Source organism: Sphaerodactylus townsendi, linkage group LG06, assembly GCF_021028975.2.
Source record: "Sphaerodactylus townsendi isolate TG3544 linkage group LG06, MPM_Stown_v2.3, whole genome shotgun sequence".
Lineage (NCBI taxonomy): Eukaryota > Metazoa > Chordata > Lepidosauria > Squamata > Sphaerodactylidae > Sphaerodactylus > Sphaerodactylus townsendi.
In genome coordinates this window covers 101,641,326-101,653,418 of record NC_059430.1, presented here as the reverse complement: position 1 = coordinate 101,653,418, position 12,093 = coordinate 101,641,326, and the positions used below count along the sequence as shown (strand labels likewise).

The 12,093-nt window shown below is 48.3% G+C and overlaps 1 protein-coding gene across 3 annotated transcripts in view; it reads left to right on the top strand.

The window, feature by feature from the left end:
* The window catches only part of YARS1 (tyrosyl-tRNA synthetase 1), an 18,006-nt gene extending 5,913 nt beyond the window's left edge, over positions 1–12,093 (top strand). For all 3 annotated transcript variants that reach the window (XM_048502319.1, XM_048502320.1, XM_048502321.1), the window contains exons 4-14: positions 824–999; positions 2,939–3,068; positions 3,833–3,913; positions 4,324–4,416; positions 5,248–5,383; positions 6,415–6,500; positions 7,984–8,119; positions 8,873–8,970; positions 9,446–9,639; positions 9,870–10,011; positions 10,499–12,093. In XM_048502319.1, coding sequence (XP_048358276.1) covers positions 824–999; positions 2,939–3,068; positions 3,833–3,913; positions 4,324–4,416; positions 5,248–5,383; positions 6,415–6,500; positions 7,984–8,119; positions 8,873–8,970; positions 9,446–9,639; positions 9,870–10,011; positions 10,499–10,609 — 1,383 coding nt within the window. In that variant the 3' untranslated portion in view covers positions 10,610–12,093. The remainder of the gene's footprint in view (positions 1–823; positions 1,000–2,938; positions 3,069–3,832; positions 3,914–4,323; positions 4,417–5,247; positions 5,384–6,414; positions 6,501–7,983; positions 8,120–8,872; positions 8,971–9,445; positions 9,640–9,869; positions 10,012–10,498) is intronic.

Here is a 12,093-nt window from a genome sequence, read left to right as displayed (position 1 = left end):
TGGTCTTAGGCACACATAGCTTGGAAATACTAAGTCGTCGGGGACTGACAGCATTTGAGGGGTCATTATGGTTCCAGACGGGGGTGTGGTCTATTTTGTCTTCTTTGTTTGCATCCTTCCATTGAGTATTTAAGCAAATACCATTGCTGACATCAAGGTGTACAAACACTGGATTGAAACATCCTTTGACTTCTCAAAAGGCACTTGGAGAAAGGATTCTAAATGTATTATTCTTTTTCAAGGCCTGCATGCAAAGTAATTCTGTGCTGCTCTCCCCCACAACATAAAACAAAGTCAACATGGAACAAGTTTAATCACAGTGGAACCTCAGTTTTTGTTGTTAATTTGTCCAAGGAACCTCGGCGAAAACAGAAACAAACGAAAACTGAGGATCCCTGTTGCAAGCAATGGAGCAGCAGGGGGTCACCGGTTTTTGCTGCAAATTTAGCGCATGCGCGCCAGCTAAAACCAACAAAAAAAGAAGTGACGAACGAAAACCGAGGCAAAATTTTCACCCAAAGAATTGGCAAAACCCGAAACCAATGAACTCCAAAGGTGACAAAAACCAAGGTTCCACTGTATTAAGTGTGAAAAATAAGGTGTATAAGATAAGTGAGCAATGGGCTGTATTTGAGGGACATTTCTGCAGTGACAAGTCCAGGTTAGCCATAGAGGCCCTCTTCCCAAGTACTTTCTCTCCCAGATCTCCCTGTTCCTCTTGTTCTCATGGCCCACCTGGAAAAGTGTCTTTGTTTCCCAGGCCACAGTTTGGGAACTGCAGGGCTCGGGGGCATGAGCTCAAGCACACTCATTTCAATTCTAGGTGACGATCCTATTTGCTGATCTCCATGCCTACCTGGACAACATGAAGGCCCCCTGGGAGTTGCTGGAGCTGCGTACCCAGTATTATGAGAATGTGATCAAGGCAATGCTGGAAAGCATCGGGGTGCCTCTCGAGAAGCTCCGATTCGTCCGTGGGACTGACTATCAGCTCAGCAAGTTAGTCTGTTTGCGAGAAGGGGAGCGGGTGAGAGACCACCAAGGAAGGGTGCTTTTTTAGCACATGGCCATGCCAAAAAGGTCCTGTCCCTTTAGCAGAGGCTTTTTGCTTGCTATCAAGTTATAGACCACTTATGGCGACCTCATAGGGTTACAACAACAACAACCTTTATTAGGCATATAAAATAGGCTCTAAAGCTAATTTAGTACAGACACTTGCTTGGCAAGTAATGAAAACAAGAATTACGGCTCAAAAACATTGGTGATGACAGAGTAAGCTTTAATTTGGACGTGCTGACTTAGAGGTAAGTTCTGTCACTTGTAAAAGAAATTTTGCTACTTTTCCAAGAGCACGACATCTGTATTGTTCAACAGAAGCTCCACAACAGAATTGTGAGAGTCTCTTTCAGATTTGTCCAGGGCCAGCCAAGGAGAGAAATTCCTAATACCCACAAATCTCAGACAATCGACGTGAGCAAGAGTCTCCACTGCCTCATAGGGTTTTCAAGGCAAGAGACGGTCTCCGATGGTTTGCTCATTGCCTGCCTCTGTGTAGCAACAGTGGTCTTCCTTGGTGGTCTGCTGTCCAAGTATTAACCAGGGCTGGTCCTGCTTAGCTTTTAAGATCTGAGAACATTCGGCTAGCCTGGACTATCTAGGTCGGAGTAATAGAGGTTTAACAGGATGTTGTTGACAAGGCAGTGTTACTTTCCTCCATATCATACAAAGCTCCACTTGCTCATTTTCAAACGTTAAACCTCTGCCGAAGTGACAGGATGCTTTTTCCCTAGATCTGTTGGCAGCCCAAGTCAATGCTCAGCCGCCTGCATTTAAACTTGCATCATGTTCCAGTCCATTATCTTGAGCATGAACCAAGGTCTGACATTACACTAACACAGTGGTGGTGAACCTATGGCACTCCAGATGTTCATGGACTACAATTCCCATCAGCTCCTGTCAGCATGGCCAATCGGCCATGCTGGCAGGGGCTGATGGGAGTTGTAGTCCATGAACATCTGGAGTGCCATAGGTTCGCCACCACTGCACTAACAAGACTGTCCCCTTGTATGCTCTGACTCCCCCTCTTTTTTCTTTCTTTCTTTTTTTTGCAACAAACCATAATTTCCCAGTTTGGCTAGAAGGCAAACTGGTTTGCTGTGAAATAGGAAGTCAGAGAAAGAACTGGGATGTGCAGGGACGTGAATGAAGATGGAAGCTTCACTCTCAGGTGGCCTAGTAAAATCAGGGCTTAGCCATTGTCCTGGGCCATTGGGTTTCCCAAAGGAAACTGAGTAAGCTGTTTGGCTGTGCTTCTGTTTGAATGTGGGCTTCTTGTAGCTCGGTGCAATCTTGTACCCATTAAGCAGAGTTATCTTTTAGTTAAATACAGAATATTTGAAGGTTCAATAAGGCTTCTGTCCTTCTGGGGCAAGGTGATGGCATGGGTGCAGAATAAACCAGCGCACCCTTGCAGACAATTGCTGCACTCATTCCATTGTCCCCACAATGGAATTAAGTCTGAGGTTAGGTTCCAGCCTTGGCCAGGCAGCTGCTATGTACACTTCTGATTGAATGCTGCAGTGCGCAGCCATGAATAGGAAGTGGCCCAGGAACAGGAAGCTTCTCACTGTAGGAAACTTGTCTGTGCAGAATGCATGTCCCAGGATGGACCCATAAGCATCCCAGCCCATCATATGAGTGGGGCTAGAGATTTTGTTTGGGCATCAGCTGCAGTTGTCTGGAACTGTGTGTACTCATTTCTTTGGGTGAGATCAGTGGTTATACCCTAAGTGAACACAGAAGAACCAGTATTTGAAGGGAGAGGGATATCCTCAGTCAGGGAAGGTGGTAGCACATCTCCGAAAAACTGTTGGCTAGCAGATTTGTGAAAGAAGATGGCACTTCTGCATCACAGTAAATCACTGTTTTTCCTCACCAGGGAGTACACACTGGATGTTTACCGCCTGTCCTCTGTTGTCACCCAGCACGATGCTAAGAAAGCGGGTGCAGAAGTGGTGAAGCAAGTAGAGCATCCGCTGCTGAGTGGCCTCCTCTATCCAGGACTGCAGGTAGCTGATGGTGGGGGGAGGGCATCTTCACCCAGTGCCCATGCATTGGCAAGGATCTCCCAGAAGCCTCAAGGTTGCCTGCGTGTGGAGCCAGTTCATGAAATTCTTCCCTTGAGGAGGAAAAAAGGAAAGAAGTACATGTGGGAAAGGGGGAGAACAGTTTGCAGGCCAGGCCTACATGCAAACAGACGCATGCATAGAAATTTGCAAGGATTAGGCCTCTTTGTCCTTGGAGTGGCAGAAGGAGAACTCGTGTTTGCTTCATTCAGCCTTGAGTCGTTGGGATAAAGGCCACAGCAAACTCTAACTAGGAAGGATCATGCTTGAACTTGAGAACATTTGTGAAAATAAGCACGCAGTGAACTTGCAGTGAAGGAATCAAGTATTTATTTTCCTTGTAGTTAACCTCTGGAACTTTCTGCCACACAACAAGTGTCTAACTGGGTTTGTAGATAAACATTTCCCTGCATGAAATAAGTTGGCGAAAAAGCCCTCTGTGGGCCAGTGTGGTGTAGTGGTAAAGAGCAGTGGACTCTCATCTGGAGAACTGGGTTCAATTCCCCATTCCTCCACATGGAGCCTGCTGGATGACCTTGAGTCAGTCACAGTTCTTTCAGAACTCTCTTATCAGAGGCAGGCAAATGGCAAACCATCTCTGAACATCTCTTGCCTTGAAAACCCTGCAGGTTTGCCATGAATCAGCTGTGACTTGATGGCACACACACATACACACACAGAAGCCCTCTATTTGTGTATCCCCACAGGCACTGGATGAAGAGTACTTGAAAGTTGATGCACAGTTTGGAGGAGTGGACCAGAGGAAGATTTTCACCTTTGCGGAAAAGGTTGGCATCGAGGCTTGGCCTATCTACTCGGTTGTTTGTGTGACTCATTGACCCTTGCCCACCAATCATGGCTCGATGTCTTTTGGCCACCTCTTCTGGCCCTGGGCTGGCTCAAACCATTCTGGTGTCTGAGGCAGAAAAATCCAAAAGGCAACTGACACGCCTTCTCTCTCTTCCTGCCCCACCCCACTCCCAATTCTGGAGGGACAGGCCAGATGGGAAGACCTTCTGTTCAGGCTTCTTCAAAACAAATGGGAGCTTTGAAAGAGGGAGGAGGGGAGTGGTCCTCTTCAGGGAGTTGTTTCCCCTCCTCTCAAAGAGAATCCCTTCCCTCTAGCTGAACTCCTGTGCCAGGATCTAGCAGCCCCTGATGTTGCTCGTGTTGTGCCTCTCTCTTTGTCTTTCTCCAGAGCCTCCCATCCCTGGGCTATGCCAAACGCATCCATCTGATGAACCCCATGGTGCCCGGGCTGACTGGCAGCAAGATGAGCTCTTCAGAGGAGGTTGGTCCCTAAACTTTGGCTGCTAGCCGCAGCAGCTGAATCCTGCAGGGAGGAGGTCTTTAAAACAGGGTGGGTGGGTAGGTTGGATTGCCTGGGGCTACAAAACCAGAGCAGCGCCTGCAGAGAAACACTGCCCTGTAGTGCTCGCTAGCCGCTTTGAGGATCGCCCAGTGCTTGTGGTTGCATAGGGAGGGGAGGGCCAGAAAGGAGGAGAAGAGGAAGGGAAAATCCCCCTCTGGTGGCAGAGGCTGATGGGAATTGTAGTCCATGAACATCTGGAGAGCCACAGGTTGCAGACCCCTGGCCTAGAAGACCCCTTCCCTCTCTGATTCTGTGATTTCATATCACTGTAGAATGATTTGAATCCACTGAAATTTACCTATCTTCATATATTTACTTATGAATAATTTTACTCTGCAAAATAAGCATACTTCGCTTTTAGATGATGCATGGAGTGCAGTACAGCCGACAGCAACGTAGAAGAGACATTGTCGCACAGGAGTGGATCAGGAATTCCTCTTTTACAACGGTGTCTGCTGTCCATGGTTCTTGTAAATATTTTTTAAAACAAAAGTGGTAAAAGAGGCATTCCTGATCCATTCCTGTGTGAGAATGTCTCTTCGACGTTGCTTTTTAACTCTTGCACCCTGATCGAGGAGAAGCATCTTTGTATTGAATTAGTTCGTCAGCTAAAGGCTGCAAGCCCTAGTTCTGAATCCTGATCCCACAATTCCTCTGCCTCTAAACAACTGGTGGGACCTCCCATCCCAAGAACAGCTCCACAAACGGTGGGCAGTCCCACAAGAATCCCTCCCCCCTTCTCTTTCCTAGGAGTCCAAGATTGATCTTCTGGACCGTAAGGAAGATGTAAAGAAGAAGCTGAAGAAAGCTTTCTGCGAGCCAGGGAACGTGGAGAACAACGGTGTCTTGTCCTTCATCAAGCACGTGCTCTTTCCGCTCAAATCAGGTAACCATCTCTGAGCAGCAAAAGCAGGAGCAGGGTCTTGATTTGTGGGCCTTGATATGGTTAGAACCGTTGCTGGTTGCTTGAGTGACTAGGAGGCCTGTCTCTAAACGATGACAGAGGTGAGAGACCCTTTTTCATCTTCCTCCACTCTCCCCCCGCACAAGCATCTGCATTTGGCCTTCTTCTGCTAGCCATGGGGAAGAACAAGGAAGGATGTGGAGGTGATCCCTGCATACATGTTTTCAAGTGTGTTTCAACAGCCCAGAGGGAGGGAGGGTGGGTGGGTGGGTGGCGCTGAGAGAGCTCCAAAAAGCTGTGACTAGCCCAAGGTCACCCAGCTGGCGTGTGTGGGAGTACACAGGCTAATCTGAATTCCACAGATAAGCCTCCATAGCTCAGGTGGCAGAGCGGGGAATCAAACCCAGTTCCTCCAGATTAGAATGCACCTGCTCTTAACCACTACGCCACTGCTGCTCAGCTTATGGGTGATCACCAAATCATGGGTGATCACGAGAGCAAGAACCAACACGTTTCTTCTTAATCTATCCCCAGAGAGATTTAAGACATCCTTACCCCAGACGCATGGTTGCGTACATTGCCCAACCTCTGTTGAGTCGTCAGACCATATTCCGTTCGCTTGCCCAAGATTTACAGAATTCAGATCTAGTTTCTTTTGGAAGGTTCCAATTCTGGCAGGCCCTGTCTCTCCTAATTCCAAATTGAACTATGGATAATCAGGACCCTAAGGTTTTGCAATTGGTGGCCAACTTCCTGGTTAATACTTGAAATCACTTTCTGGGCTTTCCTCCTTGTACCAATGATGCCTGTATGTTTCTGTTTTTTTAATCCGTCGTGTCATTCTGTTAAACCCTATCTGGTGCATACCATACACTTTCTTTTTTTGAAGACCTAATAAAGGTCTAGTTTGAGTTTAGAAGTCAGCTTTTTTTTTTTTGAAGCAAACATTTTGGGTTGTACCCCATGTTCCTTTTAATGTGGATCTCTCCTTTTTTTCCTTTTGCCACTGACAGAGTTTGTGATCCTGAGAGATGAGAAATGGGGAGGGAACAAAACCTACACAAACTATGCGGAGCTGGAGAAGGACTTTGCTGATGAGGTGATGCCCTGGGCTGAGGGCAGAGGTGGGGGCAGCTGCTGTGCTGTCGGCTTGCATGGGGGGGTGGGGGGACTGTCTTTATCCTGGTCTCCTGTATCGGAGCCTGAACTGTCCTGCCAGGTAGGCTTTAAAATACGGTTGAGTGCTGGGGGAGACCAGTCTCCTACTCTGTGTTTCTTGGTGGGGTCACTGCAAGTTGTAAAGCTGGGCTGAGATTCATGGTGGTGTCTCCTCCTGTGGAGGTTTTTAAACAGAGGCTGAATGGCCATCTATCAGGAGTGCTTTGATTGTGTGTCCCTGCATTGCAGAGGGTTGGACTTGATGGCCCTTGGGGTCTCTTCCAACTCTATGATTCATGAAGGCAGGGAGAAGAGAGGAGATCCTGAGGTTGGGATTTTGACTCCTACTTTGCATCCAACAGGCATCATTTCTGTAGCTCAAAGTTATGCCTGTGTGTCTGGTTTATCATCATTGCCACCCATATTCCTCAAAATATAGTGGCACACATGAAGTTCCTTATAGTGAATCAGACCCTAGATCCATCACACTCCATATTGTCAATTCAGAGTGGCAGCTGCTCTCCAGGGTCTCAGGCAGAGGTTTTCCACGCCTTCTACTGCCTGGTCCTTTTAACTGGAGATGCCAGGGATTGAAGCTGGGACTTGCATGTCAAGCAGATGCCCTGCCACTGTGCCATGGCTCCTGCTGGATGTCAGTGTCCATGGTGCCTTGCATACTGGGGAGAGAAGTCCCTGTGCTGAGGAGTTTACAATCTAAAATTTCTCTCAAGAAGATGGAAGTAAGGCTGAAGACTGTGCTGAACAGGAGAGTAATATGCCTTGACTAGGCTTCTTCTAACAATGTGTATTTTAAGAAGAGTTTGGATTTATATCTCCCCTTTCTCTCCTGTAAGGAGACTCAAAGGGGCTTGCAATCTCCTTTCCTTCCCCGCCCCCCCAACGAACATTCTGTGAGGTGGGTGAGGCTGAGAGAGCTCAGAAGAACTGTGACTAGCCCAAGGTCACCCAGCTGGCATGGGTTGGAGTGCACACGCTAATCTGGTTCCCCAGATAAGCCTCCACAGCTCAAGGGGCAGAGCGGAGAATCAAACCCGGTTCTCCCCTTTGGATTTAGGAGTGCGCTCGCTTTTGCCTTAAATCCCATCATGCACCCTAAAGTGCAGCCACCTCTCTTCAGTGGAGCTCCCTACGGCCTGGAAGTGGTGGGTGTCTGCTTTTACCCCTCCCTTGTTCAGTTCTTGGGGTTGTATTGTACAGAAATCTGTGGTGGAGACTGACAGTTGGAAGATGGGTCTAGTAATCAAGCCAACAAATGTCACGTGGGTTGCTGGAGCTTAATAGCTGGGGTCTGACAAAAGGGCACTGGCAATCCATGCCAGGGGGGGCGGGGTGTTGTGGAGGGGAACATGTCACAAGGGGAAGGAAGAGACTAACTGGATCTCTGTTTCCCTTCCCCACAACAGGTTGTCCACCCTGGAGACTTGAAGAACTCGGTGGAAGTGGCTCTGAACAAGCTCCTGGAGCCCATCCGGGAGAAGTTCAGCAGCCCCCAAATGAAGAAGCTGACCAGTTCTGCATACCCTGATCCCACCAAAGCTAGTAAGGACAAAAAAGGCACTTGCAGGTTCTTCTACTGCTACAGCCTTTTTTGGGTGGGGAGCAAGAAGTCATCCTTGAGGTTCCAGGTTTCCTCCCACGCTCCAGCCATCCACAGAACTGCACATGTTGAAACAGTCAACATGTCAGGATTGAAAGGGGTGGCTTTAACTGCAGACGTGGTGTGGCTGGCTGCTTGCTAGGGTCCATCTGGGTAGACTTTGCTGGGAATCCTTCCTGCAGTGCAGGTTGCCTCTCTATCCCAAGGGGCCACCTTGTTTTTGCGGTTCTCTTTCTTTGGAGATTGTCCAAGTAATAGCCAGGAGCTTGGGACACTTTCTCCAGGGAAAGTGATCAGATCCTGCTGTCGTAGTTTTCATTCCAGTTCGGAAATTCAATCCTTGGTCAATTGCATCCACGTGCTTTTCTGAAATATTTGGGTCCCCTGCAACTCCAGGCTTACCTTCATTTTAGGGGAAGGGAAAGAGGAAATTCTTCATTCCACCCCTCATGTTTTCCTTGGTTTGTATCCCATCTCCTCCATCATTCCACTTCTGTTCCTGCTCCTCCCCAGTTCTTTCTGTTCTTGCATACAGTCTCATGGCATTCCCTTTACATTACTGGAGGGTGGGATCTCCCAATCCAGGCTTCGGTGGCATATAAACTTTGGATCCATCAGGAGCTCCTCTGCCTCAAGGCTTCTTCTCCCTTTGTTCAGTCTCCCTAATAGCTGCTCCCCTTCTCTTCCCTGTACAGAGTCTGTGGTCAAGGGACCTGTGAAGAACTCTGATCCTGAGGAGGTGGTACCCTCCCGGGTGGACCTCCGTGTGGGCAAAGTGCTCAGCGTGGAGAAGGTACGTGGAGAAGGAGTAGCAGTGGCGTAGGAGGTTAAGAGCTCGTGTATCTAATCTGGAGGAACCGGGTTTGATTCCCAGCTCTGCCGCCTGAGCTGTGGAGTCTTATCTGGGGAATTCACATTAGCCTGTGCACTCCCACACACGGCAGCTGGGTGACCTTGGGCTAGTCTCAGCTTCTCGGAGCTCTCTCAGCCCCATCTACCCCACAGGGTGTTTGTTGTGAGGGGGGAAGGGCAAGGAGATTGCAAGCCCCTTTGAGTCTCCTACAGGAGAGAAAGGGGGGGATATAAATCCAAACTCTTCTTCTTCTTCTTCCTCGGAACAATTGCTTTCAGGTGGGCTTCTGTTTTTGGGCTTCTAAGTGGAGAGGACTGAAGTATGGTTTCAAGCTGGCTGTCTCAGGCAATTTGCCCTGGGCCACCATTGCCTTCTAAGGGCTCTGGACCTTCGCTGTTTTCCTCTGTCCCTGTGCCATCCTGACGCAGATGCCCTGTACGTGGAGAAGATTGACGTGGGGGAGCCTGAACCCCGGACTGTGGTCAGCGGCCTGGTAGAATTCGTGCCCAAAGAGGAGCTCCAGGATAGGCTCGTGGTGGTGTTGTGTAACTTGAAACCCCAGAAGATGAGAGGAGTAGAATCCCAGGCCATGCTGCTTTGTGCTTGCAGGTACATCCAGAAAGCGGGACAGGGCAGTGGTTGGAGGATGGGAAATAGCAGAACTACAAAAGGACTAGGGGGGCAGCAGAGAGTATTTCTGTACACCCCCAACACTGCCTTCTTGGCTGGTTCCTTTGTCCTACCTATTGGGCAAGAGTGGTTGGAAGGTGAAGGAAGAGGTAGCAGTGAAACCACCTTCTTTAATTCTTTCTATGCTGCTTCCCCCCCCCCCCCTGTAGTGTCGGGGAGCCTTCCCTAATAGAGCCCCTAGACCCCCCAGTAGGCTCGTGCCCTGGAGAGTGTGTCTTTGTGGAGGGCTTTGAGAGCGGCCAGCCGGATGACGAGCTGAAGCCCAAGAAGAAAGTCTTTGAGAAGCTGCAGGTAAGGAGGTTTTTTATGATGGGCACTCATGCAGCCTGTAGCTAGTGCAGCCTTACCGTGGCATCTGCAGGCCAGGCTATTCCTCAGTGGTCGTCATTGACTGAAGATCCTGTGGCAATCCCAGGTAGCCTTTGTGTAGCATTTACTGTTGGGCAGAGGAAGGGATCTTTAGGGGGGAGGGCTCCTAGTCTGCTTTCAAATTTAGTCCAATAAAATGGCATGCATTAGGGTTCTTTATTTGAAGAGGAAAAAGAATAGATTGCAAGGCATGGCTTCTCTTGGAGCTGGCACAAAGATGTGCCCGGGGTGTTCCTTGCTGTCTTTCCAGTCTTTCTTCCAGAATTAGGCCACGAGGTGATTCCAATGAAGCCAGGGCTCCCCTTGCCCACTACCAGTGCCAAGTGTAGACAGGATGAGGAAAAAAAATGTTTCTTGCCCACTAGCTTTGATCCTGACTGTTCTTTGTTCTCTCTTCCCACCCCCTCAGGCTGACTTCCAGATCTCTAAGGACAGCGTGGCTCAGTGGAAGGGGAAGAACTTCATGACCAAGCTGGGGAACGTCTCATGCAAAACCCTGACGTGTGGCAGCATCCGCTAAAGAATGTCTGCCTGCCCCTTCCGCATTCCCGGCCTCTTGCTCTTCCTCATTCACCTTGTCCATTGAACAATCAAGTAATGTCCATCCTTCACTGACAGCTCCTCCCTGGTGTTTCCAGCCAGGGTAGCCCTCTGCCACGCTGCCTCAGATCCGTGGAATTTACAACTTGGATCGAAATCAAGTGGGGCGCTAGATGGATTTGTTAAAAATGCCTATCTGTGAAGAAAGAAGATTTGTTTATTTTCTGGACTGTGGGAGCCAAGGGAAATTGTTTGCCTCCAAGTATTTTGGGAATGGGAGGGGGCAGAGAAGAAAGTAAGGAGACTTGTGTGCCCTCAAGTGAATGAGCAAGTCACAGCAGTAGAGGAGCTGTATGGTCATATGTATTCATTTGTGCCACTCCCTTCCTCTTTTAAGTTGCTGCTTATGTCTAGCTTGGACACAGGCTGGCAGACGACGGAGGCAAGGACCTCTGTCAAGCAGTGGTTTAGACTTCTCCCTGAAAAATGCCAAATTCAAAGTAATTTATTATTATCTTCAAATAAAATGCCACAGTGAGACTTCTTGTCTTTTAGGTAGACCCAGCTTGACTTTACAGGGCTTTGTAGAATTCTGGGATTCTTAACTAGTTACCAAGAAATTGGTCTTAAGATATTTCTATTAGAACCACAGTATCCCAGTGAGCAGGCTTCTGCGCTCCACAGGACTCTTCATCAGGTTGGATGTGCAGAATAATAGGAAAAGAGTCAGGAGGGAGCAATTTTTCAGGGAATGGCAAAACAGTTTGCAGTTCATAAGGTCTTAAAATGGCATGTTGCATTTGCTGCCAGTTTAAGTGGATTGGATTATGCTGGGCAGGACAGAGTCAAACTGGACAGGGTGCTGGAAATCTTTGACCACTAAATGTAAAAAAAAACCCCAAACCTGTAAAGTAATGTTGGCGGGGTCCTGATGTGGATTGGTGCTGGGGAAAGGTAGGTTAATCACCCTTTTCATGTGATTTTCTGAGCTGGAAATGATTCTTCATTACTACTACCACCACACACCTAGTCAAGCTGCTTTATGTACCCTGAGAAAAGATGCCTTCAAATTGGGGAAATGGTACTGGCGTGTGGAACAGGAAGCTAACCATGGCCCTTTCCATATCACCCATCCTATTTTAGATCTGGAGTCTTTGTGTAGCATTCCAGCCACAGAAATGTAGTGTTACATATTGTACGAACTACAAGTTTCAACAAGTACTGTAGGCTATTGCAGAAAACCAGCCTCTTCCCACCACTTCCACCCAGTTCCCCTTTGAAGATCCTCCTCCTAAGAGTTGAAGAAGTCCACTCCGACTTCAATTCAGCTATTCCCAAAATAGGAAGACTTGAACCCTGCCGGTTCTTACACAGGAATGTCTTCACAAAGCAGGAAGTTCTGGTATTTATTTCTATAATGTGCCCCCTGTAGTGAATCAGATGAACATTAAACAGTTGAACAAA